This window comes from Prinia subflava, chromosome 15 (assembly GCF_021018805.1).
Source record: "Prinia subflava isolate CZ2003 ecotype Zambia chromosome 15, Cam_Psub_1.2, whole genome shotgun sequence".
Lineage (NCBI taxonomy): Eukaryota > Metazoa > Chordata > Aves > Passeriformes > Cisticolidae > Prinia > Prinia subflava.
In genome coordinates this window covers 10003996-10030437 of record NC_086261.1, presented here as the reverse complement: position 1 = coordinate 10030437, position 26442 = coordinate 10003996, and the positions used below count along the sequence as shown (strand labels likewise).

The 26442-nt window shown below is 42.9% G+C and overlaps 4 protein-coding genes across 10 annotated transcripts; 3 read left to right on the top strand and 1 right to left on the bottom strand.

The window, feature by feature from the left end:
• The first annotated feature begins 364 nt into the window (after nucleotides 1-364).
• Nucleotides 365-6443, top strand: BLOC1S6 (biogenesis of lysosomal organelles complex 1 subunit 6). 2 transcript variants are annotated; one of them, XM_063412631.1, is made up of 5 exons: nucleotides 365-659; nucleotides 1403-1547; nucleotides 2598-2685; nucleotides 3245-3331; nucleotides 3698-4053. In XM_063412631.1, exons 1-5 carry the CDS (start codon nucleotides 593-595, stop codon nucleotides 3824-3826), a joined length of 516 nt encoding a protein of 171 aa, XP_063268701.1. In that variant the 5' UTR covers nucleotides 365-592; the 3' UTR covers nucleotides 3827-4053. The 2 variants fall into 2 exon arrangements, with proteins under 2 accessions (XP_063268701.1, XP_063268702.1); XM_063412632.1 differs by lacking the exon at nucleotides 3698-4053 and adding an exon at nucleotides 4082-6443 and having other exon boundaries at nucleotides 368-659.
• Nucleotides 6444-6674: 231 nt separating this feature from the next.
• SQOR (sulfide quinone oxidoreductase) lies at nucleotides 6675-15295 on the top strand. Of its 4 annotated transcripts, none has more exons than XM_063412532.1 (10): nucleotides 6675-6789; nucleotides 8427-8678; nucleotides 9004-9174; nucleotides 9442-9495; nucleotides 10851-11045; nucleotides 11919-12128; nucleotides 12564-12747; nucleotides 13562-13629; nucleotides 14447-14625; nucleotides 14828-15295. In XM_063412532.1, exons 2-10 carry the CDS (start codon nucleotides 8445-8447, stop codon nucleotides 14883-14885), a joined length of 1353 nt encoding a protein of 450 aa, XP_063268602.1. In that variant the 5' UTR covers nucleotides 6675-6789; nucleotides 8427-8444; the 3' UTR covers nucleotides 14886-15295. The 4 variants fall into 4 exon arrangements, with proteins under 4 accessions (XP_063268602.1, XP_063268604.1, XP_063268601.1 ...); XM_063412534.1 differs by lacking the exon at nucleotides 6675-6789 and adding an exon at nucleotides 6831-6941; XM_063412531.1 differs by lacking the exon at nucleotides 6675-6789 and adding an exon at nucleotides 6948-7187.
• A 234-nt stretch (nucleotides 15296-15529) lies between these two features.
• LOC134558562 (nicotinamide riboside kinase 2-like) lies at nucleotides 15530-18512 on the bottom strand. Its single transcript, XM_063412535.1, has 8 exons — nucleotides 18226-18512; nucleotides 17987-18077; nucleotides 17527-17572; nucleotides 17200-17386; nucleotides 16887-16958; nucleotides 16128-16234; nucleotides 15835-15926; nucleotides 15530-15725 (listed from the first exon to the last, which is right to left on the bottom strand). Exons 1-8 carry the CDS (start codon nucleotides 18249-18251, stop codon nucleotides 15720-15722), a joined length of 627 nt encoding a protein of 208 aa, XP_063268605.1. The 5' UTR covers nucleotides 18252-18512; the 3' UTR covers nucleotides 15530-15719.
• Nucleotides 18513-20757: 2245 nt separating this feature from the next.
• Nucleotides 20758-26442, top strand: LOC134558667 (CDC42 small effector protein 2-B-like). Of its 3 annotated transcripts, XR_010082387.1 has the most exons (5): nucleotides 20758-21532; nucleotides 22917-23126; nucleotides 23542-23643; nucleotides 24197-24386; nucleotides 25852-26442. XR_010082387.1 is itself a non-coding variant. In XM_063412759.1 (4 exons), the coding sequence occupies exons 2-4, from the start codon at nucleotides 23073-23075 to the stop codon at nucleotides 24269-24271; spliced, it is 231 nt and encodes a 76-aa protein (XP_063268829.1). In that variant the 5' UTR covers nucleotides 20758-21476; nucleotides 22917-23072; the 3' UTR covers nucleotides 24272-26442. The 3 variants fall into 3 exon arrangements, 2 of the variants coding, with proteins under 2 accessions (XP_063268829.1, XP_063268828.1); XM_063412759.1 differs by having other exon boundaries at nucleotides 20758-21476; nucleotides 24197-26442; XM_063412758.1 differs by having other exon boundaries at nucleotides 20759-21532; nucleotides 24197-26442.

The following is a 26442-nucleotide window of genomic DNA, read 5'->3' as shown; positions in this document are numbered from 1 at the left end:
CGTGGCAGCAGCGCTCCCTGGGCTGCGCCGCGCTGCTCCCGCCCGGCAGCCGCTGTCCCCCGGCTTTGTCAGGCCCTGCTCCACAGCGAGGTCTGCGCGGGGCTGAACCCGCACACATCCAGGCTCAGCCCCGGGCCCCGCGGCTGCTCCCGGGGCAGGCGGCTTCCGATCGCTCCGGGCGTCAGGGATCCCGGGGAGCGGCGGGGAGAAGCGCCCGACACCGATACCGGCCCCGACACCGGCCCTGACACCGGACACCGGCCCCGGCGCCGACACCGCACACCGACACCGGCCCTCACACCGGCTCTCACACCGGCCCTCACACCGGCCGGCGCGGCCCCGCCGTCCATCGTCACCCGCGCGTCACTTCCGCGCGCGGCCCGCCCCGGAGCGCGGCGGCGGCAGCGGCAGCAGCGGCAGCAGCGGCTCTATGGTGCGGCGGCGGCGGGGCGCGGGCCGGGGGGCGCCGGGCCGGCCCGCTCGGTGAGGGCAGCCGGACCCGCCTGCTGCGGGCTCGGGCGGCTCTGCCGTGCCCTGCTTTGCCCCGCTGTGCCCTGCTCTGCCCTGCCGGAGGGCGCCGGGAGCGGCAGCGATGAGCGGCGCGGAGGGGAAGGAGGGGAAGGAGGCGGCGGCCGCGGGCGACCCCGGGCGCTCGCTGGGTACGTGAGGGGAGGCCGGGCCGGGCCGGGCCGGGCGGGACGCGGGTGCGGGAGAGCCGAGGAGAGGCTGGAGCCGCCTCCGGGCCCGGTCAGAGCGGGGAGGCTCGGCCAGCCCCGGTGTTCGGGCCGGGCTCCCTCGGAGGCAGGGGCTGCCTCCCGCATCGTGCTGTCCCGTGCGGGGGCCTGCAGGTTAAAGGGGTTTGTCCTCCATGAGCACTGCAGACAAAAAACAATCACAGCGTGCCCACACGAAACCTACAGGCTGTGAAGTTCAGTTCTTGGGGTTCAGCATGAACTGTTGGTGTTTCTGGTGACAGGCAGAGACCTTTCGTAGCCTAGCTTGTTCTCAAACTTCGAAAGCAAAGGTTGGGGGCTGTTAATGTTTAGGTACTCTTGATACGTAGTCAGAACACTGATGTTGCCCATTTTTTTCTTCAGTAGACTGGAGTACTCAAAATTATTTTTTATTTTTTTAAAGTGTCTATGGAACAGATATATGTCCCTCCCACTCTTCTGCTGCTGTTCACATAAAACGGTTTACCAGGAAGCTTGTGATCTGACTGAGAATAAGGGAGGAATAAAGAAGAGGAGGAAGATGAAAGTCCAGTTTAGTTGAAAAAGTGCAGAGAATTTTAATGTGTTTTAATGCTTTTAATTTTTGGAAAGGAAAATATAGTTGCTCTAGGTGAAACTTGAAGTGTGTGCTGACCTGTCACACTCAACCTTGCTGTTCTTTGTTGTAGGTCCCAGTGCTGCATCTCCAGATGAAGGAGTTGTAGAAGATCTGCCTTTGATAGATGAGAAAGCTGTGGAGCAGCTAGCTGAAGGATTGATTTCCCACTATCTGCCTGATCTTCAGCGATCAAAATCAGCACTGCAGGAACTTACGTAAGCAGATTTTTGAAACCAACTTCATACACGTATATACTTGGTTTGCTGCTCTTTTCAATATAATGTGCCAGCTCCCCTTTAACTGGAATATAGTTGATCAGCATTTCTGTATCCTGACTCAAGCAACCTGAATAATTCAGTGATCTGTGGGAGTACCAGGGGGTGTATAAGCTGCAGTGCAGCCTGTGAGCAGCATGGCTGAAGAATGTGTAACACTAGAAGATTAAAATCCCCTAAGCCAGGCAGAGCAGAAGACCTAGATTTCTTAAATGCTTATTCACTTCTGTAGTGGAAAAGTGTGCTAAAAGCTGGGTTTATGTTGCTTCATGCAAATGCATGCAGTTTGTATTCAAGACAGCTTGTAGTGAGGTATATTGTTTGTTGTTCAGTCTCTAAACCGTATTGCAAAACACATGAAAAATACAAGTAAGAAGTTAAATAGATAAGAGTTCTTTGTACACTGATACCTCACTGATAACTGAGAGTAGTTGATGCAGACCAGGTCTGCCATGGATACAGAGATACTGGAAAGAGCTTTACACAGATCCATCTCAGGTTTTGCAGGGTACCTTAGTTTGGGTTTCACTACACGTGATGTGATTATGCTCCTGCCAAGGACAGCCTTTGTCTGGAAAGACTTGAGCTGATTTGTGTGGGATGGAGATCCTTAATAATCACCAGGAATCCACATGAGTTCTGTACAGAAATAACTTAGTCCTGCATCATGGCACAGAGGCACCCAAGTGGAAAGTCAAGAGCTAATTGTCCTTCCTTCCAGTCAACCACTGCAACCTGGAGAGTGCCTCTTCAGGGTTTTTGGGATATTTATCCTAGATATCCCGCTGAATTTGTGCAACAAATAGCAGCTTGGATTTTTCTAAAGTCTTTTACTCATGTTTTTATTGAAATCACCTAGCAATGCATAAGAGGAATCCAGTATTTGGGAGTGTGTATTGGTACTGTTTTGATTAAAAGTCTATTTAAAGGGGCGGTTGAAAAGCATAAGTGGTGCTTTACTTTGGATTTATGCATCTTTTTTTGTTTTAGACAGAACCAAGTGGTACTGCTAGAAACATTAGAACAAGAAGTTTCAAAATTCAAGGAGTGTAACTCCATTGTTGATATCAATGCTTTGGTAAGTACCAGTAATGCCTTTTAAATTCTAGATTAGCATAGATTTTCTCGCTGAAGCATTACTAGCAGGCTTGTGTCTTTTCCTTGTTCTTAATGACCTACAGAAAGAAAACCAGTGCAGATATTGGGGACAAACCGTTGGAGGGGGTGGGAACCAGCATATTTCCCTTAAATAGGAAGGGCAGCAGGAAGAGAGTGCAGCCAAAGCAGATGTACCTGCTTTTTGAGAAGGATTGAAACTCCAGCATGGGCTCTGTGCACCTCCCCAGACTAGCAGGAAGGGTGCATGAAACACTCGTATGATGCATAAAAAGTTGTAATATTTTTGTTCTGTTTTGTGAATCTTAACTCAGTAGATTACTGTGTGTAACTGTTGAAATGTAGTCGTGTTCTATATTAATACATGTGATACGTAAATTTTGTATATAAACTTGAACTTGTTTGTTGCATTATCAAACTGTTCTGGTAATCACTGGTTTTGATTGCTATTTTGCTGTGTAACTTTATAAAACAACTATTTTAACTTGACAGTCATTGCTTTAACAGTTACTGGTTTTAAGTTTTCAGAAGCTAAACACTATCACAACAAGTTAGTGAATATTAGAAATGAAATGATGATGCTGCACGAGAAGACATCAAAGTTAAAAGTAAGTGGGATAAATAATTTTACTTTCCAATACAGATATTTACTTATACATTATTGACTTCCAACTTTTATTTTGGATGCATGCTGAAAATTCTGATTTAAATAGAAATTTATCTTGAAAGGATGTTTTCAGTAGCTGCAAGCGATGTATATTTTTAACTTTTCACTTGCTACTAATGTTCTTCAAGCAACTTACACATCTGAACTACTCTTCCAGTGTCATCTTTATGTTTAGGTGGTATACGAAAAATGCCTTGTTCTGCTGCTTAGTCCACTCCATTCCAAGCAGTTCTCTTTGTTGTTTCAGTTTCATTTCAATGGAAACTAGGTTGTCACAAATGTAAGAATTTCTCCTTCTGTTTAACAGTGGCATAAGTTCACTGGTTTCATGCTATTTAGACAGCCTAATTACATTCTGGCAAGATTAGTCCTTCAGTGTGTTCAACAAGAGAATTTTTTCTTGGAGGCACTAGATTACGTGGTAAGAACCTTGTAAGGTAAATCCAAAGGATGGCTTTTAGTGGGACTGAAGGGGCTCCAGTTTGTGTTTTCCCAGTGTAGATCACAAACTTCCCATTTCTGAACAGTAAGCTGAAAGTGGGAGGGAGGAAGCAAAAATTAACAGTTTATGCTACATTCACTCATAAGGAGGGTGTGTTGGAGAGAGGGAGAATGGAAGGGATTTTGTTTGTTGTTCCAACTTAAATATATCTATAAAACTTACAATTATTTTCTTGTCTTTTCTGTTTAGAAAAGGGCACTTAAGCTGCAACAGAAGAGGCAGAAGGAAGAATTGGAACGAGAGCAGCAACGTGAGAAAGAACTTGAAAGAGAGAAACAGTTAACAGCAAAACCTGCAAAGAGGACCTGAAAGCAGAGCATGCAACAACTTGTCTGAATTAATGATTTCTGCATTCACTGGAATTAAGGCAGACTTTGCTTAAACTGAGCTATAGCTGTTGCTAGCAACAGTCTACCCTATGGTATTATAAATTCCAGAATGGTAATAATTGAGTTGGTAACATTCACATTTTTAATTTCAGCCATTCAAGTTGCCTTCTTTTGTAATGCTATGCAGTTTGATATTATTATAATGTAAGTTAATTTTCTATATATTTGTATATAGGAGAACTAGGCATCATACTTTTAAATACCTATCCATTTTTGTTTTCTTCTGTTCTTTTGGTGTTTAGAATTCTGAGAGATTTGATGACTGGCACATGTTTTTCAGGCAAAATGCAGAATACTTCCTAAAGTTCAGTTCTCATCACCAGACTTCAGTGGCTGCATCTTCACTGAAACTGCTTTGTTTCATACAGTTGGGATCTGTCTTTGATCATAAATACCGATTTCTTGTGTGGCCTTAGTTTGATCCATCTCTAATGAACTGAAGAAAATAACAGTATATTTGTTTAAAAGTTAATTTCATTGAAGCAATCTCTTTTTTTATCATTAAGTAACTTAAGAACAGCTTTAAAGTGACTTCTGAATAAGTTCCAGCTGAAATGATTGGCATGGGAGAAGCAGAACACTAAAGATTGTCAAATTGATGTGTGCACAATGCAAAGATTAATGACTTTGTGCTTCCACAAAGATTGAAGTCAAACCAGGAAACTGTTTCTTCTGTAATGGTTTATCAGGAAGACTTGTGTGGTCTAAGCATATTTTTGTGGGATTAAGTTGTAATTTCATCTTGTGTGATAAAATAAAACATAAGCAAAACTGAAATTTTCCACTCCATGTGAAATTCAGCCACCTGTAGAAAAACTACTGCATTTAGTGTTTTTTCCTTAACAACTGAATCATTTGCACTTCAGGGATATATAAGAGATTTTTTATTACACTGTCCTCACCCAAATTGATGATTATTAGTGTTTACTGATGAGAAATTTGGAATGGAGGTTGATACTCATTTCTCTGAATGTAATTCCTATCTTGCAGCACTTGGTGTGAACTCCCATTCAAATGAATGTAAAAATTATCTAGACTGGTAAAAGAGCTTTAAATTATTTGTTCCTACAGTCTAACAAACTAGTTATTTTTTAATTGTGTTTCTTTTCAAGTAATAATGTAAATGATGTGTTTTGAAGTAAGATAAATGGTAAGCTATGTAAAGTTTTCCATAAAATATGTATAGGAAGGTATCACAGGGGCACAGTCAATTTTACTTTTCCTTCTGTTTTAGATGATTCACACAGTGTACACTTGCCTAGACTTTCTGTATTGCAATTTTCTGAACTCCTAATTTCCTGTTCTTAATATTTGTCATCTTTTCCTGTGCAAGAAGTACTCTAGCTAGTACCCAGGCATCATGCAAGGTAAACTGGGATAATGTTTTGGGGCAAGGAGAACAAACTATTTAAAGCAGTCTGAAGAGATACTGAAATACTTTTAGTGAAGCAGTATTAGATTAAAACTTTCCACAGGTATTGTTCCCTGAAGTTGACTCATGGCTGTTAAATGCCAGTGGATTGTTGGCCTCTGCTGTGGTTTGTATGTATTTCTAAGAGAAATGTAAAGAATTTCCACAGTCCATTTTTGGAGCAGAATGTAAATAACTAAATATTGTCTTAAGTATTTTATTTTGTAATGTAATTTCACAGTCAGATTCTGGGAATTAAAGCTGTTCTTATTAAACTATAACATGAAACTAGATGCCTCAGTATCAAAATCAGGATTGAATTCCTTTGATATTTCTTGATTTGTATGCCCTCATACAGAATCCAGTTTAGTGTGTCAAGTGGAATTCCCTCTCTCTGTCAAGAACTCTGTGGTTTTTTCCAAAGAACTGTAGTTTTGTGGGGTTTTGTTTTGTTTCAGAAGAAATCATGGTTATTTTAACTAAAACTAGAGAGTTCTAAGAAATTCACAGAAATTGATACTTTCGAAATATGGTACATTTCAGCATTTGGAATGATTTCCAATCAAAGGAATAAAAGCTAACAGTGCTTACCTGAGGAATCACATGCACATACAATAAAAATGTAATTGATTAACTTTTCCTATAAAAGCATGGTAAGATGTGGGTTTTCTATGAATAAGGACCTAATTTTACTAAATAACCTTTCTGTAATAAGGGGGGGCAAATTAATAAAAACATATAGAATAAAGTTTGTTCAGTTTGCATAACTTCTATTAATGTATTCTTACGTTACTTCAGTGAAAACTACATTATCTCTATAGGATGTTCTACCAAATACTCTTGTAAGTCTTAATGCATCAAAGTAAATGCTGCATTGGATGACTTTAACAATATAGACGTGTAAAAATGTGTGCTTGCATCAGCATGCACACCTAGAGTGAGCAATTCCGTTGCTGTGTACACTTAGTTTTGTTTGATTTCATTAGAAGTTACTCACAGAGTAGATAACTGTGGCAGGGGAGCGTTGGGGTTGGGCAGTGCGAGCCCAGCGCTCACAAGCAGCTCCCACCCTCCCACCGTGCCTGGACTTTGGAAAGGTGAGGGCAGCGCTGCCCGCAGCTGTGTGTGTCTAAGGGGGACTCTGGGCTGCTGCCTGGGATGGAGGCCAATACCGACTGCTGGGTTTCGATCAGGGATTGGCAGGGGGCCAGGTTTGGAACTGGAGTGTCAAAACATCGGGAAGCACGGGGTAGGTGCCGTGGGTACCTGCCCGGAGCGGAGCGCCCGGCTCAGCCCCTCGCGGGGGCTCCGCGACCACCGCCGGCTGCGCTCACCGGGCCCGGCCGGCCCTGCCCTGCCCTTCCCGGCCGGACCGCGGCCTTTGCCCGCGGCCGGGCAGCGCCCGGAGCCCCGAGCTCCGCCCCGCCGCTCCCGGCGCCGATCGCACGCGGGCCGGCGGCGCGGTCCTTCCCTGCCCTGCGCGGCGCCAGGAGCGGTGAGTGCGGGGCCGGGAGCGGGGCCGGGGCCCGTCCTGCCGTGAGGGAGCGGGGTGCTCCGGGGCCGGGCAGGAGGCGGCGGGAGGGCCGTGCCGGCGGGGCAGCTGCGGGCCGCAGCGGCCTCGCCGAGCGCGGACCGGGTCGTGCCCCGGCCCCGGGGTGCCGGCCCTGCTCCCCTGCGGAGTCGGCTGCCTCGGCTCCGGGTTCCGGAGCGGCGATGCAGCGGCGGCCGCTCGGTGTCTGCTGAGGGGCTCGCAGGCTCTGGAGCCCGCTGCCCGCCGAGCTCGCACACGTGCATGCGTGGAATGCTGAAACTGCTGGGCTGTGGCCAGCTGTTTATCGAATAGTTGTAATGATCTGTACTTCTTGCTAGTAGGACTTCTCTAATTTTATTTATTCCAACTTCCTTCAATAAACTGATTCGATGAAACAGGCAGTCTGAGGAGCTTAGCTTAGGTGCCCTGGAGAGGAAGAAACCGCAGCTGTCGTGAGTGCCTCTGCAGGAACTGCCGGGCTTCGGTCAGTGTTTGTTCTGGGCTCTAGCTGAGATACTGAGGCACTGAGCTCTCCTGCTCGGTCTTAACTATGATTTCTTTAAAGTGCATTTTCTTCAGTATTAATCAGAGTTATTCTAAAAACATGCAAACAGCCTTAGAGTGAAAGGGAAAATAGATCTATGAATGGAGGTCCACATTTTTAAATAGCTGCTCGCACAGATGATAAACAGCCTTTTAAAGGCTACACTGGAGTTCCGTGTTTTGTTCTGAGTGGGGAGGGGATGAGAAGAAAATATTTGCATCTTGGAAACCTGTAGAATAAAATTATTAACATTTGTTTTACAGTGAATGCCTATGAGATTTTTTCCTCTGTGTCCCAAATTGTAACTGTAAGGATTAATAGTGGGGCATTATAAAGAATTGAGGGTACACAGACCTGAGGGATGTCAAGATAGCAAAGAAAGATACAGAATGAGTTGCTCAACTACATCTAGTGTAGTGGAGAAATTTTGAAGCTAACATTGGAAGATTTTCTTGAAAATATTTGAAGTTTCTGGTGTAATTTTGAAATTCCTGTCTGTAAGTAACATAAATAAGTAAACAAGTGAAAAAGCTGTAATTCTTGCCTGATGACTCAGGGAACTTTTAGTATTTTAATTTTTGCCTTGAAAACTAACCCAGGCATTTAAATATCAATTCTGCTTCCTGTAATTGTTACTGGTGCCGTTCCTTATCTCCTAGCTTCCCACTGAATGAAAGATGTCAGCAGTTGGAGCAGTGTCCTCCTGCTGCCGTCTCCGTTCCTGTGTGTGGTTGCTGAAACCAGGAATGCAGAAGATGAGCTCCTTCAACTTGCACACAGCAGCCAGGTGTGCTGCCAGGGATTATTATGAAGTGCTTGTGTTGGGTGGAGGTGCTGGTGGCATCGCCATGAGCGCTCGGATGAAGAGGAAAGTGGGGGCAGCAAACGTGGCTGTTGTTGAGCCAAGCGAGGTGAGTGTCCCTCTGCTGTAAAGCACTGTGAGGAATAAGCGTTTTCCATGTGCCCAGATGGGTCTGATTCTCATCCCTCTCCAGCCTCACATGTTTTTAACTGGGGAAAGTAAGCCAACCAACCTTCTTTCAAAAGGTTTTGTATGACACTTTCTTGTCCATGAGATTTATGCATCCCCGCAGCTTTGTCATGGAAAAATCTTGGTTATTTATACAGCTTCTTTTGTTAAGAATAATACAATGTTAAGAGTACATTGGTCCCATTTGAAGTGCCTTTAAGTCCCTTTAAACAGTTTTAAAATGTCCATTTGAACTTTTATTTCAGACTCATTACTATCAGCCCTTGTGGACCCTGGTTGGTGGTGGTGCAAAGCAGCTGGCAGCTTCTGCACATCCAATGGCAAGTGTAATGCCTAAAGGTGTTGACTGGATCAAATCTCGAGTTACAGCACTGGATCCAGATAAGAACTGTGTCTGGCTAGAGAATGATACCAAGGTAATGATGTAAAAAAAGAAAAGAAAGCTTTTTATTTTGTGTCATGAGTTGTCTGTCCACTTCCTGCAGATCCCTGTAGAGCTGTCTATTGAGCAAGGCCTGCACCATATAGGAGGCTGGGAAATTCCAATTAGTCTTATGTACTTGATCCTAAAATCTTTTTCTAATTAAAATTTTTGACTCTGTTGCTGTCAGGTAATTGAAATTTACTTTGAGGTAATGCTTTGGTTTCTTTGTCTAAAATGCTTTTTGTTCCTTACACAACAGGTATCTTACAAGTATCTGATAATTGCCCTTGGAATTACTCTGCATTATGAAAAGGTATTTGTTTTACAGTAATCATATTTTTATTAATTTTAATAGTATCACATACATTCATTAAAGTAAATGGCTTTTCAGTACTGTTCTTAGTGGTGACTGTAGTTTGAAGCACCTCTATTAAAAACAGAATGAGGAATACAGAGCAGTGAGTAAAATCTGACCTGCAGAATTAATTTGTCCTACCCTCACCTTTCTTAAAGGATGCACTTCAGAAAGAGCCAGATGAGTTACCCAGCTTGTATTTAAATAGGCCCTGGGGCCCTTCCCTGGTGTTGTGTTTTCTATATACTTCACACAGTGACACTCAGAGGAAAATTCTGGTGCAAGAATGACCACAGTGATGTGTAGGAGGAAAACACAAAGGCAGGATGCCTGAGCAATTTGACTCTTGTGGTTTTACCCTGACCTGAATATGATGCAGTACCTGGCAATATATTTACAAATCTCTTTGAAAAGCTTTCAAGGTACATGTCAAGCAAGAGCTGGTCTCAGCTACAGTCACAAACAAGCTCTGGTGATTGGGTCAGGGGAATGAGGAGTTGCAGCACGTGCAGTGACCCTCCTCTCAGTCTTCATATCTATTGCTTCAGTACAAGCTGATAAAAGTAAATTCAGTGTTCACTAGTAGAAGCCACAGGTAACACAGTTAATCACACTTTGTAATGAAAACTCATAGTAACTTTAAAACAAAAGTGGACACTTGAAAAAGAGGGATGGTTTCACTTCACCAGCAGTGTACTTCTGGTGCAGATGGAATGTCCCAAACACATTGCAGTGCATGTAACGTGACTCCATATTCTCACAGAATTTCTGGAATCCATTGTTTTGAAATGGGTACAACTTCCTTTCTCACAAGCAGATGCTCAGGTCATAGTAGGAGTAATAGGGAAATAATTACTGGATGCAGATTAGTTAAAACAAAATGACCCTAGGCAAATACAGGTATCTGCAACTGACTACAGAAAAGTTTCATTCACCTTATAAATTTTCATGTTTTGGGGTTTTTTACATGATTTTTACTTGTGGTGATGTGGCAGTGACTTTATATATTCTTACTCTGAATTTCAGTCTGCAAAAACTTGGTTCTGGGTCTGCACTGAAGACTAGGCTTAGATGTTGCAGACCAAAGGAATTTCACTAAATGTTACATCTACTAAATTATATACTAAATTCTAAAGGAAATACCTGTTTTATTGCTAGGCCTATTTTTAAAAATACCAACTAGCAAGTAAGTATGGAATTTCTTTTTGACAGAAACTTCTTATATAGTCATTTCTGAGTCTGTATTTAATACTTGTCAATGATGACAAAACTTTTGCAATCTGTACTTGAAACCTGAATTTCTCTTTTCCTAGATCAAAGGATTGCCTGAAGGTTTTAAGTACCCTAAAATAGGTTCCAATTATTCAGTCCAGACAGTAGAGAAAACATGGAGAGCTTTACAGGATTTTAAGGAAGGAAATGCTATCTTCACTTTTCCAAATACTCCAGTGAAGTGTGCAGGGGCTCCTCAGAAGATCATGTATTTATCAGATGCATACTTGAGAAAAGTAAGTCTTTTACCCTCTCTGCCAGTGCTTGTTCTCACAGTTGGAAGGAAGGCTTGTTCTAAGGGTTTCATATTATCTTTAAAACAAATACAAACCATATGAGAGTGCTGTGACTCAGGATTATTAAAGTGACTGAGTTGCTTTTTCTATTTTTAATGTATAAGGAATGCAGGTAAATGGATTATACCTAAATATTTAGCATATATTTAATCCAAGAGAAACTTGTAGAATTCAGAAATTCAGTTCAGAATTACATACTGAAAGAACTGCTTGTCCTGCTGGTGAGCTGCAGCTACAACTGTTCTCAGCCTGTTTTATAACTTCACGTGCACCAAAATAACGCTGGCTGGAATTAAGTCATTCTTGTTACTTTAAGTACTTAATACCTGTTGCCATTTGTTTACTAGTCTGAAAAGTGGCCATGCTTGCTCCTTGGGACTCATTGTCTCAGCATCAGCAGGAAGCTTAGCCAGGCTGTTAAACAAGCTTAGTGGAAGCAAAAGACAACTTCAGGTGGAAGTGTCAGCTTCATATGTGTTTAAGTTTCATGAGCTGCCTAATGGGTGAGTATCTGAAATATGCATGGAAGTGAAGGTTTCAGAAAGCTTTTTAACATTAAACTGCTTCAGGAATTTAACCTGCATGTAGCAGTTCTTTAGTGCCTCGCAGCCTCTTCTCATGAGTTGTGTGAGGTATCTTCAGTACTTCACGCTGAAAGGGTCTACCTTCTAACATGCTGTGAAATGTTAATTAAATATTCATTAATAATTGAACTGCATGAATAGTTCTATCAGCTCTTTAGTAGTGCAGCACAGTTCTTTTGTCTTGTCACAGTTTCTTAATAGAAAAGGCTAATTGGATCTCCTCCCGCAGACAGGAAAGCGTTCCAAAGCAAACATCATGTTCAACACCTCACTTGGTGTGATTTTTGGTGTTAAGAAATATGCTAATGCACTGCTTGAAGTAGTAAAGGACAGGAATATTGCTGTTAACTACAAGCGCAACCTCATAGAAGTTCGAGCAGACAAGCAAGAAGCTGTGTTTGAAAACTTGGACAAACCTGGAGTGACTGAAGTTCATCAGGTCAGGAGCTTTCAAAGCCCTATTGGTTCTATTTCTTTTCCTTGTGTACTGCAAAGTAACTCCTACATTGTTATAACACAGCTTTGTTGTGTATTGCTGTTCCCCCAAAAGCATTATCTCTAACTTTAGCAGAATATTAAAAATTTTTAAACCAAGGTGGAGAGAAGAAAAAATGTCTCAAATTATGCCTGGAGTCCTGTATGCAGTGGGAATGTCTCAGGTGTGTATGGAGGAAGGCAAATTGCTTCCAAATGGAGTTGCTTGATAATGTTAATTAAAGGATGCACTTGAAATCTGAGAGCAGATTCTCATTCGATATACTTGTTTAAAAAACTAAAACAGACACAAACCCAAGAAACTCTCTCTCCACTCTGTGCTTGCTGCCTTATACCAACAGATATGATGAACCATTGAGTGAATTTTCTTTCTGTTTAGTATGAAATGCTTCATGTCACACCCCCAATGGGGCCACCTGCTGTACTCATCAACAGTCCTGTCTCAGATGAAGGCGGCTGGCTGGATGTAGATAAGGAGACTCTACAAAATAAGAAGTATCCCAATGTCTTTGGTATTGGAGACTGCACCAACCTTCCAACATCAAAAACTGCTGCAGCTGTAGGTAAAGTTGCCTGTGTATGTTTGTGTGTGCAAATGACAAGAGTGGAGTCACAGTAAGCTTTTTGTTTAGTTTGCTGCTCTGGAGGTCATCACTTCAATTTTGAGCTTTCAAAAAGACCAGAGTCTCCTGGGCTGACTAGATAACTACAGACCATGTTGATACCACTAATCCAACAGTTCTGTTGTTCCAGATGCCTCACAGATGAACTAATTCTATTTTTTGTGCCCACAGAATGTCATATACTGAATGAAGTATTCTTGTATTGCATCATCATTCAGTAATGAACCTTTTTGCTTTATCTTAGCTCCTCATGCATGTGTCACCTAACTGATAAGTCACTATCAAAAATCATATGTTCTGGCCTTGTAGTCACAGGTTCCACAATTAAAACACCTTATGTGTATGGTCTCACAACTGATAGAGTAGAAAAAACCCCAGGGTATACAGTATGTTATTGATGCAATGAAACAGTGGGGTACTTAACTACTCCAGTAAATGGGTCTGCAGTTACAGCACTCAAAATGAAACAGTGTACCAGAACCTCAGTGTTTGATAAGACTGAGCAAGTATAATTTATGATAGGAGAATGGGCATAGGCTAAAAATACCAGCTCAAGTTTCATTAAGCTTTAGCATGTTTGAAACAGTGAAGCCAAAGCATTAATCCTTTTTTTTTAATCTGGGACAGTAAATTTATGTGTAAGTTCAATTACAGCTGAATTGTCTAGCTAAATACCTGGCTACTACTGTTTGCTTTAGGAATGACAATAATTGCTGGCTGAAAGTCTTAATACATTTCCTTTTTCCTTATTTAGCTGCACAGTCTGGAGTCCTTGATAAAACCCTTTCTCTGGTAATGAAGAATGAGATGCCAGTTAAAAAGGTACTTACAGTTCTTGTCTTACAGAGAAATTCTCTTGAATGTTTTCTCCATTCTTACACAGGAAGTCTTGCAAGCAGCCGAGTGTGTGAACTGGGAGGCAGGAAAGGCTTTGCCTCTGCAGTTGTGATGCTAAATGGTTACATGCTGCATGTCAGAGTAGTAGTGGAATTGCTCAGTTCATGAATACTGCTATTCCCTGACTTTGAGTTGAGAGGTTAGAGGCTCATTAGTCAGGGTTTTTCATCAGTGCAAGTGATTTACTTACACTAAGGTAATACCTGCTCCAGAAAAACTCTTGCAAACTTGCTTCTCCTGTGTAGGATATGATCTTTTAAGGAGTTAAACTGAAGCTTCTGAACTACTGCTGTTAAGCCTATAAATATGTTCAAATTTATCCTTGAGCCTTTACTTGTACTTTACAAATGGCTTCCTTGGGGTATCCTGCTGAATATCCTGCATTTCTCTGGAAATTCTCACTAAAGATCCTGTTGGCTTGTTGAAGTAAACACCAGCTCTCATCCTGATCTGCTGGTCACCTCCTCTGCTAGTTACAATAACCAACCAACAATGCCATCATGCCCTATTGTTCTAGGTTAGGTCTAATTTAAGCAATGTTGTTAAACAGATCTACATTTGAAATGAGTGACTTAGTATTACAGCTAATAAACCACGACTGGCTTAGCAGCCTTCCAACTTCACTGATATTTACACTGTAAATGCAGAAACTTCCTAGGAAGTTACTTTGAAATGTGAATGTTAAAACCTCAGCCCCTGAGCTTTGGTTGGAATGATGAGAAGTGGCTGTTTTTCATTGCAGTATGATGGATACACTTCCTGCCCGCTAGTAACAGACTACAACAAGGTGATTCTGGCAGAGTTTGACTACAATGCTCAGCCTCTGGAGACCTTTCCCATTGACCAGAGTAAGGAGAGAGTGACCATGTACCACATGAAAGCTGATATGATGCCTCTGCTCTACTGGAATGCACTACTAAAGTAAGTATTGAAGAAAAGCCATCAGGTATAGACACCTGTTCTGGTGTAGTTCCTTGCTAGAATAGAAGCAAAGTACATCCTCAGTTGTGATCAGAACAACCCCCTAAGGCTCATCTCTTTATAGTACAGCATCTTATATGAAAAATAAACTTTCCCCAAGCCCTACTTTGACAGTATGTGAAAGAACTGTCTCTGTTTCCAGGGGATACTGGGGAGGACCAGCTCCTGTCAGGAAGCTAATGCATCTGGGCTTGAAGTAGCTGCTGGTTCTCAGCATTGGTTAAAACCTTCCAAAGTGGACTGGTCTCACATTGGATCAATATGTATCTTCCCTCTTGGACTATGTGGCAGACATTTAAATTTTTTTTTTAATCAAGCTTCGGTCACTAATTCACTTTTCCTCCTACTATGGATTAAAGCCTTTATAATGCTCTTTCCCTGCTTTTTATGTAAACTGAGGCCTTAAACCACTTCTGTATTTACACAGAAATCTGACCTTGCCTTAACCTATGGATGACTACAAGAATTACTAGAAAAAAATCTGTATTTTTCAAAGCTATTTTGTATGTAAAATTTTCTTCTTTACCCTAAACTGAATTTTCTGCATCCAAGATCAACTGCGTACACTGGATTTAACAGTGATTCAATGCTAGTAAAATGGCCTGAAAAACTCCTGTTCTCTTATTTTTTAATAATTTCTGTGCATAGCTGCTGCCTAATTATTATAGGAATGCATGCAGAATTTTGAAAGCAAAGACGTTAAAGCAGTGTCTATGCATATGGCTACACACACTCTCCTAGGATAGCTGAGCCACTTCACGTCATTTCCACTATGTTTTAACCTGTGACACTAAGAACATAATGAAAAAAGTCACCTGAGAACACACACTAGACTGAAGCACAGTTTAGGATCACAGACAAGGGGGGAAGTGCTTTTTAATTATGACCATTTAGAACTCAGTTTAAGGGAAAGGTTGAACAAAGGTGAATTTGAGAGTTGAGTCTTCACAGAAGCTGGAACTTTAGAGGCAGTCAGGTAGACAGCATGGAACAAACAGGAATCATCTTCACTCACAAGAATCAGCAGCAGCAGCTTATTTCTAAACAGAAAGACAGATGTGAACATACTTCAAGTTACAGCTTCATGCTTTTCCAACACAGGTTTTAAAAGGTTTGCCTTTGAATTGCAATTATAACATGAACATATACCTGGGTGTTAAGTAATTCTTCAATCTTATTCTGGATCTGCCCATACACATCATTAAACAGCTCCTCCTTTGATTTTGTCCCATTCAAATGCACTTAAAGAAAGTAAAATAAGAGAGCTGTAATAAAATGTCTGTTAGCTTGTCAGATCCTAATCCTAGTTTTAAAAGCACGCAGCTAGATGGTATCAGAGAAATATACTCCCTCCACCTGCTTCATTCACCTCCTCTCATGCATCTAACCAGCACAGCTTTGAAAAGCAATCTCATCAAATGTTTTTGTCATTAAAGACTTACCCACATCTACTCCAAGTTCTTCCATTATCTTCCTGTGCTTTACGTACATAGGCCAGACATGGCCATCAAACAATCCAGGTGGATCCGGTACAGTGTAATTCCTTGAACTGTAAATTAAGGCATTGTTACTCAGAAGTACTCTAATAACAGTTCAGGGAAATGACAGATCCTTCATTGGGTTTCTTGACACATTAGTCCAAGCCCATTGACTCCCGTTTGGTTTCCAAGCTTATCAAAACTTAGTTTAGCAAGGGCTGCAAGCTTCAAGTTATGTAAATAATTTGAAATTTGATGTGCAAGTCAAATTTTAATTGTGTTTAAAATGCACAAAGAGTTTGCAAGACAGACTGATCTAAATATTGATGAATAAACTCTTAAAAGCTTTAGCAGAACTTTGGCTAAAATAGCTGTCTGCTTATTCCTCTTGAAATGTAATTCAGATTTTCATTTGCAGTAAGAACAGTGTATGTGTGCAACAATACAGCCAAATGTAAAACCTCAGATAGTTTGAGACCTGGGGACTGTGCAGTTGGAAAACCAGCAGGAGAGAAAGCCTAGTGAAAGGTGTGTGCAGAAACTGAGCATTACATACACCACACAACAGCTTGGTGGGAAGTTTCAGGTCAGTTTGGTGAAGGAAGCTACACTCTTTAACTCAGCAGCCAGATTTGCCTTTATCTCATCGAAAAACTTCAGAGAAACAAAGTCTTGAATGGAATAAGATGTTATTGGGCTAGCAAAGAACGCAGACAAACTTACCTTCTTCTCCTTTTACACTCTTCATATGGAATGGAAAGGAAGTACCGATGGTGGAACACATCAATCAGTGGCCTGAAAGAGACACCTGTTGGTTACACCCTGACTGATTAGTAGCAAAATGCAGAAGGGTAAAACTATATCCATTTCCTGTACTTAGATCGAAGGTCACTTCATTTGTGACACCTAAACTTGGCAGTAGTCAATGTCCCCTGCTAATTCCTGGTTTAGAACACGTCTTTTTTATTCCCTTGGAGATTTAACCATTACATACAATAATGTAAAAATTAAAATGTAGGAAGGCACAATTGATTACCTGTAGGTGTAAAGCAGGAAGCCTTCAACAATAAGAATGTGGACTGTTTCATCTCCTCCCTCCTTGTCTTCCAGGATCTGGGAATCCAGTGTGTTGTTGATTCCATGAGAACGTTCAAACTTGACAGGGTTTTTTATCCAAGCATTTATGGTACTCATCATAGCTTCCATATCTAATGCACTAATCACTAAGACAAAACAGACAGCTATCGTTAAGCAGTAGCTAAATATCATCAAATGATACAGTCAGTATAAAATAGTGCACATAATGAATCAAAATACTTTCAAGTTTTTGAGTTGTGCTTTTAGAACACTAACAAAGGCTTACCATCATACTGTTTAAACCCATCTTCAACTTCTATTTCATCTTGGGGCTGAAACAGTAACAAGAAAAAAAAACCAAACATGCTTGATCAGGACAGCTACTGAGAAGCTCAACACCCATTTCAAAGCAAGACTCAAGATCCAAACCCTGAAGTTACAAAGGGGAATCTTAGCCCTCCCACCAGGTTCTTCGCATGCAGATAAAAGCAGCAGTACGAGGCTCAGATAAAGCCGCCTGCTCCTCTATCTTCCCACGGACACGAGCCCAGCGCACAGCCCTCCGCGGAAAGCCGAGGGGACCCGCTCTAGCGCAGGCTTATCCGGGCGCCGCACGGCCCCGCCGGCAGCGCAGGAGGCGCGGGCAGGGCGGCGCAGGCGGGCAGCGCGCCAGCAGCGCGGGCGGAAGCCCGCGGGGGTCACCCCGCGCCCTCCCGCGGCCTGCAGGGGCCGGCGGGCCCGCTCACCTTGAAGAAGTCATCCTGGTGCACCACGCTGCAGTTGGGCAGGGCCCGCATCAGCCGGCGGGTCAGGGTGGTCTTGCCGCCGTTGGTGACCCTGCGGCGAGAGCGCGGCCGTCGGGAAGCGCCACGTGGGGGCCGCGTCCGCCCCCCACCCCCACTGCGGCACCGGGAGGAGCCGGGATGAGAGACTCGTGCCCGTCCCGCAGCCCGAGCCGCTTTCCCCGCCCGCTCCCGGCGCTCACCCGCCGATGCCGATGATGATGTTCATGGCGCGTCCGGCGGCCGCCCGGCCCGACTCCTACTGCCTGCTTCTGAGGGGCGGGGGGGACCCGGTGTCTCCGGTACCGGCCGTCTGCGTGCCTGAGCCGGGACCCGGGCAGGGGGAAGGAAGGGGCCGGAGAAAGAGGAGAAGGTGGAGAGGGGAGAAGCCAAACGTCAACTGCTGGGCAGCGCCATGGTCGCTCAGAGCAGCAGCAGGGCCGGTCCGCGCCGCGCCGCGCGCTCCGCAAAGGGGGGCGGTGCCCGCGCGCGCGCGCCTTCCCCTCGCCCTCCGCCGCGCCCATTGGGCGGCCACCTCCGCCGCGTAGCCAATAGGGAGCGGCGTGACGAGAGCGGCCCGCTGCGATTGGCTGGGGCGCCCTCACTCACGCCCGGCCGTGTTTCAGCGCGGCCGCTAGGGGGCGCTGGACAGTGTCTGCGCCAGGGCAGGGCGGAGGCGGCAAGGTGGGGGCCTGGCGCCCTCTGCTGGCCCTGGCGGCACAGCGCGGGGCCGCGCACTCCCCTCCGGCGAGGGCGGAGCTGCGGCAGTGCCGGGCTCTCGGCTGGGCACCGCTCCGGACACCGGCCCGGTTCTGCAGTGAGGAGCTACGCTGGGGCCGGCACCGGCCGTGGCTGCCCGTGAGGGCGCGCGGTGTTCCTGAGGGAGCGGCGGGGCGGGCAGGCCGCGAGCGCGGGGCGCCCCCTGCCGTTGTCCCGGCGCAGCGCGGCGGCCCCGCGAGCATCGCTGCGGTCAAGGTCACGGAGCGTCCTCGGGCCGGAGCCTCGGGAGGACCAGGGAAAGTTGACCGGGAAAGCGACACGGGCGGATTCTCTTCTGTAGCCTTCTCCAAATGAGGGCAATTTCTGCTTTTCCTCTTCCCTCATATGCTTTTCCTCGGCCATCATGTTTGCTCCTCGGCTGTGCCTGGGGAACTCTACCTTTTCTTGTTAAGGCCTTTTTTCCCTTCTGTAAAGAAGGGAAATTTATGATCATAGCTTTTTTTTAGTAACATTAAATTTCATAATTTACAAGCCACTTAATCCGTTCAACATGTTTACATTATCAGTGGTGGATCTGTTGCCAACCATTTGCTTTCTTTTCATGATTCTTACTGGTTTTTTTCTGGTAAGACTGTAAGCAAACCTTAGTTGATTTCTTTTGCAGTTGTTTTTAACTTCCAAGCAGAACACATAATTTGGTCTCTTGGCTTTTCTTCGTATGTGAAGAGGAACGGACATTTAGTTGAAAATAAACTTTTATTTTCAAGATTAAGGTCATGTAGCTCATTTTCACTTTGAAACTGCCTTTGTGGTTTGGGGGGTTTTTATATGTTGAGGGGGCTTTGGAGTTTTTTGGTTATTATTGGTTGGGAGGGGGTTGTTCAGTGGTTTCTTTTGTTTTGTTTTTTGTTGGTTGGTTTGGTTCTGAAGAGTTATTTTTAAAATATATGTGTTTACTTAGCTTTGGAAAGAAGGATGTCCTCATAGAGTATACCCCAATTTCTTTGGTTAAAAATCCTACACACCTAGATATTTGAAGGGCTCAGGTAAAACTTTATTCTCAGCTTTCTGTGAAGCTCCAGGATGGTAGACCAATATATACATTTATGATATATAGTAGCATTATTATATAGTTTGAGGAATGCATCCCTGTAATCTGTACATACACTGGTAAAATCAGGATGCTACTTGCAAGCAGCTAAACTCACTCTACAGCAGATTTTTATCTGTTTGGCCTCAAGGTTCTTCCAAAGTCTTAATAATTGTTTTGTACTCTTCACCTTTTTACCAAGCAAGATGCACTCTCCAAGTTTCATGCTCAAAACTAATACAAGTTTTGCTGTCTTTTGCCACACCTTGTCCTTCAAATATGTAAACATACAACTGTTTGGGGATTTTAACATGATGTTGATGTCAAATGAGCAAAGGAGGGATAATGAACAAATCAGAAGCATGGTGGTTTTCAGAAAGGCATTTAGGCTGAAATGCTCCTTGCATGAACTCGGTATTGACAGGGCTGGAAGGAAAATGACGAGTGGGCCCGGCAGTAATCACAGTTTAACGCTGGATTGGGGCAGGGGGGTGGCAGCCTATGACAACCCACACTAACTGTACCCTCACTGTCCTGCACTAACAGCTCGAGGAAGGGATTTTGCATGATCTGACCTTGAGTCTAAAGGCCAGTTGGGAAGAATAAATACATTTAATAATGTTTTTTATCAACACTGCCACGTGTCCCCCTTCTCTATGCAAAGATTCAGGGTTTTGGTTCTTTCAGTTTGATTCAGGCCAATATTTTCTGTTGATATTTTGTAAGCAAAATACATGAAGACTTTGAATCCTTTTTAATACACAGCAGTAGTAGAAGAAATTGTTACACTGGAGGAATTTTATCTCAACATTCCCAAAGCTCTGGGGTGCTTTAAGGTCCCGGGCTCCAGCGGGGCTGTGCATCCTGCCAGCACATCCAGCACCCGTGTCTGCGCGTGCTAGCCATTCCCAGGCCCTTTGTCTCCTCGCCTCGATGATACTGCTGCCATGGTGAAAAACAGAGAGAAAGAACAACAGGATATTGTCCCGTCCCGGCCTGCGTGCCAACTGTGACAAAATGTTGTTTTCTCCTTGGTTCGGGGATTCTTGTCGGCTTTTACTTGTCTTGGGTGAGCCTGAAAACATTGAGATGTTTTTAAAATTCTTCTCGTTCGTGTGGAAACCTTGAGTCTCTAGGAGCAAGGTGGTGTCCCATGCCCTGGTGCAAACATTCCTGTCCTGGGGGATGATTCTCTGAGTCATCAGAGGAAAAGAAGCGTTCTGATGTAAAAGACAACAGGAAGGCGTTGAGCACGCTGTGTGCCAGCAGGACACCTGCAGAGCTGCCGCAGGGGTGGAAGTGAGCCACAGGCTGCATGAGGAGCGCTGAGAAAACTGCACGGCTGCACAAATCTGACGCCAAACCAGGGCTCTATTTTTGGTCTCCGCTCTGCGTTTGTGACACCTGTAGGGCTGCGTGAAGTGCACAAGAGACTTGTGCAGCACCTCCCGGAGCGGAGGAGCCGCCGCAGGGCACGGGAGCGCAGCGGAGCGTTCTTGCTTAGCCAACAGGACTAATTATAACCCGGGAATATGAACTGTACATGTGCTGAAGCTGCCAAGACGGGAGCTGGGTGTGTGCCAGCGCTCGAATGAGGACACACCACCCTGTCAGGACTCTCCGGGAGCAGCAGGCAGCGCCGAGGTACGCTCGGAGCCCCACGCAGGGAGCCGGACACATGCGGGCACGGCAGGAGCACGGTAGGCGCTCAGCTGCTGCTTTGGGGTGGGCACGGTGTACATCAGTCAGTCTGCTTTCCAAATAAGTGATCTCTGTGCGGTGACACACTTAAGAAAATCTTAGCTTTGATGTGGTCTCATTAACATGCAACAAAACCAAAGAATCTGCGACTAATGTGAGGTGCTGGCAAAAGCTTTGACTTGTGCATGTTTTTATGGTTGTGTGGACCACTGTCCCTTCTGGTGGTGATAAAGACCACTGTGAGGGCATGAGGTGAAAAATGATAATACAGGCAGATAATGAGTTGTGTTAAAACCACCTAGGACAAACTGGAATAATGTAAGACATTCTGCAGAAATGTATCATATAGACTACTTAAAACAAAGGGGCAGACATAACAAATGCTTTGAAAGATAAATTGCAGAAATTTAAGAAATCTGCTTGAAGTGAGACATGATGAAATGTTAGAAAACCACAAAGGTGAAAGAAATAGATGTGCTAATTACATAATTGTGGGACTACATAAGAAATGCCTGCGAAGGAGGAAGCCTATGCTGGTCAGTTATGAAATCTTTAGTGGGGGTTCAGAAAGACTGAACTGAAGAAGCAATATTGTTAAACTTCTGTTAAGTTGTAAGCTTTAAAAAAATAACAAAACTTATTTTAAATGAACATGATATTGTTTTAATGATCTGGGGTATGAAAAAGTTGATCAAAGGCTATTCTATAACCTAAGGTTTGAAGGAAGATGCATTAAAAAAAAACCAAAAAAGGTCAGTAACTACTAAAAGTTGGGCTGTCTCCTGGCTCCACGGTACTTGGAGTCAGTGAGTTTCCTGGTTGCGTCTCCAGTTCAGGATTGCTATGTTAAAATTTTTATACATTCTGGGAAGCTCTAGGCTCTGATGAATGGTTTCTCTTGCTGGTATGCAAGGCTCTTCTTTTCTCTTTTAAGGGCTCTTTGGAATTGTAGAAGGCTCTTTGCTTTGAACTCTTCCCTATCTAAGTAGAGTAACTGTATCATATGTAAGGCCTCAGTTTGTAAATGTTAACTGGTCAATCTGTTCAAAGCTGGTTTCTTACAAACTGGTAAATAATTTATAAGTATTGGTTAGCTTTGCTTGCAACCAGATCACAGACTGTTAAACAAGGCTTGACTTAATTCTAGCATTGTTTTGAATACATTTCTAGAAAGAGCTTCCAACACTCCCTGAGTAAATACACAGAGTTCTTAACCCTGATTTCTGACATGAACATAGTAATTTTAAATTGATGCTTCTGTCCTCTACAGGTATGTTTAAGAATGTAACAGTCTTGGTTTAGTCTTAGGAACTGCCTATTCATCAATAACTGTTACAAAACGTTGATATTTTAATATAAATTTAAATATTAATTTCTTTGCAGGTATACTTATCAGATGCATTCCATGACCTCTACCAGTGAACCTTCACAAGCAATTCCTTTCTAAGCTCACTCTAGGAACTGCATCTTGGTCCTTGTACTGCTCAAACTCCCAGAGAAATACCCTTGATAAGACCTTATTACCTACTGAGAAATACAATGACTGAGTTCCTGGTTTGTTTTAATTGGTGCAATGGTGAACAGCCCCCACCGGTAGGTATTTATCAGATTTGAAATTTTCTCTTCCAGTTATGTGGGAAACACTTTCATTATCCTGCTGTTTTGATTACTTTGGGCAAAGTAATGCAAAAGCTAAAAACAATCCTGTTAAGCTTCATTTGAACTGTGTTCTTTGCCAGAAACTTAGACAGTATGATTGTTTGCAGTTCTCAGGCCCTGACTTTCCAACAGTAAAGAAAGCTTTTGCTAGATTCAATTAGCAGTAATAAAAGTGACTTTCATCGTGTCTTACTGTAAACAGTCTGAAACTTCAGCCTGCTTGCCATGAGGTGTCATTAAGGGTCAGTTCTGGCTATCTATTTTTATCCTGGCTACTTGTTTCTGGCTGAAAGGTGATGATGTTTTCTGGATAGGATAAGATATCCTAAGATATCTTTTTTTCTCACAGAAGAGGCGTCGGAGGCTGGACCGGAATATGATAGGAGAGCCAATGAACTTTGTACACACCGCACACGTCGGGGCCAGGGAGATGAGTAGTGACTATTCCTCAGTAAGTGTGCACCTCTGGGAAATTCACAGATCTCCCCTCAGTAACCTGTACAGCAGGTAGCTAATAAAATACGGGATAATTGTTAGAGAAAGAAAAATCCTGAGTGTTTGGGTTTTTTTAAAATCAATATAATAGCATCAGAACAGAACTGTCTTTTGGTTTGTCAACGTGAGATACTGTGGGAGATACACTGAGCAGGAAGTGCTCATTTCCTCAGTATCTTTACACATGAGAAGGTGTAAATTATAAGAACCTTTTGAATACAGATTCTATGGTGCACTTGATATTAGAACCAAATCACCCTGAAGTTAAAGCTGTGCCAGGGTGGGGGATATAAGAATAAGTGGATTTTGTATAGCAAAACGCATCTCAAACACTGACTTAAAATAGTGTTTAACACTGCTGGATTTAGGCATTATTATCTGCCTACTACAGTTAGAACTCAGCACTGTAAACATATGGCCCACCTGCTCTTTCAAATTGATACCTTTAATAATTGCTCTGGCCACCAGAATTTATAAGATGTGTGTTCTAATAAGCTTTTTTTCCCTAGGCTGTGTCAATTCAGGACCACATGAAGTCTAAAGGTGGCTACACAAATGGCACTTCTGCAACTGTTGAAATATAGAAACTGAGAGAAGGGTGAAGTCTGCTCTGTCTGATGAGGACCCCCTGGACTGTGCTTTCATGTTCTCTAAAACCTTATTATCATGGAGTAGGGAGGGTACCTGAATTATAAATAGGTCAGTACAAGCTTTGGTGTTCTTTGCACAATATCTTCTGAAGGAGTTACTGTAAATTATCCTTAGAATGGTCTGTCATGGTAGTGTTGTAGTAGCAACTGTAATTTGTGACTGTGGGTGACTTCCTAGCTCTGTCCCAAAAGCCTCTCAAAGCTGTCATAAAATGGGATTGGAAGTCAATATGAATTGTCTGGGATTTTGGCATCTGTCTTTTTCTCCTCTCAGGAAATGCAGAGGAGATTTAATTGGAAGGTATTGCATGATTTCACTTCTTACATGGGCTAAGCTGAGTTGCTAAGTACGACCTTGTAGCTGTCAGATAAATTTTGGATCTGTTTTTTTAGATGCTTTACAACCTAATGCATAAATTTTTGGTATTTTTTAATGCCTTTTGATAGTGAATGAACTCTAATGTAGGATAGTTAGCTGAGTCTGCAAAACAGTGAAACTTCTGCCTTGCCAAGATAACACTTTTGTGTCTAAAAATGGAGCTTCTGCAAACATTCTGACTCTCAAATGAGACTTAGAACAACTCAGTGACTGGGCTGCCTCCCACCCATGCACACACACTGCTGTGACTGGCAGCTATTGCTGCAACACAGCTAATTGTACCTACCAGTTAACTTCCAGTGGTGCTACAATGTGCTCACAACTGTGTGTTAGTTTTGCATGACTACTGTTGAATTTTAAACTAAACGTATTTAAGATCCCTCTCTTTGTTACCTCTCTGTAACAGTAACCACGCAGAACTTCAAGGGATATCTTGCTTGTATTTCTGGCTCCTTAATTTCAAGATATCTGTTTTATATGAAATTAATATTTTCTTGCATGTGGTGTAAGTGATACAGCCATGTGAAGGACACACATTTAAAGAATATTGTGAAAATTTGCAGGAGTATTAAATGGAAACAGCATTTTGCAGAGTTCCAGCACTTCATAAATATTTAAATAAATATCCATAAATATTTAGACATACTCAAACTACAGTTTATGACTTAGTTCTTATTCATCTTTCTATTAAGTGACATGACAAAACTGCTGAAGCGGAGCTAGGTTATTCTCATACCCAATCACTGACAATTGTTCCCCAGCTCAAAATTCTGTATGACTGCCACTGTGGAAACAGGAAATCTGTTTGCTCTCATGGGACTAACTAATTATGAGTGTTTAAATTGCTGCCATATCAGCACAAGTTATGCTGGAAGTCAGCAAACTGTCCTTGTTCTAGGCAGAAGATTAGTTATGAACTTTTTTCCATTAAAAAAAAAAATTATAGCTGGACATTTTTTAACATGTATGATTCTGTTTGTAGTTGTGATGATTAAATCTAGGTGCTGGCTTTGCTGAATTGTTAGGCTGTGTTTTCTGAGTATACTAGGGAACTTAAAATATGAATGATAGCTCTGTGTTTCTGTATATACTCAAAAAACCCACCTTTTACCCTCCCCCATATTTTATCTTTTAGGTCCAAAAAGGAAGAGGGAGTATTGCTTTCTGTAACAGTCAACAGCTGATCATAACGCTCTGTACCCACATAAGAGAAATTTAATATCCATGTCTTGCTAGATCCTTACTCTTGAATTGGAATGCACACTAAATTTTAATATATTTTAAAATTCACGTAGTTAATTTAGTACATTTAGCTTTTGCAAGTCTTTTACATTTCTGTCTTCTAACTTGAGATATACTCTAACAGCCTAGTTAAGATACAGAGTTTAAAGAAGCTAAATCCTGTGTAATGTTGAGGAAACAAAAGGTGGCCAAGTTATTTGAAAGAATGGATTCTAATTCATCTACTATTATACAGAGTGAATGCATTCAGTCATCTATACCTGCCCAGAAAAAATGGTGATAGGGCAGTTGTCATGAAGAAAAGGGGCTGTGTTTTGGTATAAGAAAACACATTGAACAAAAGTTAGGGTTTCTTGAAGACCCATGCAGCAGGTTTAAAATCAGTGGTGTAACTAGGAATAAAGGAGTTGTTGAATATTTCAGTTCTTCTCTCTAAAAAGAAATGAACAGAAAATTTGTTATTAAACACTTACTTGGAGAAAAA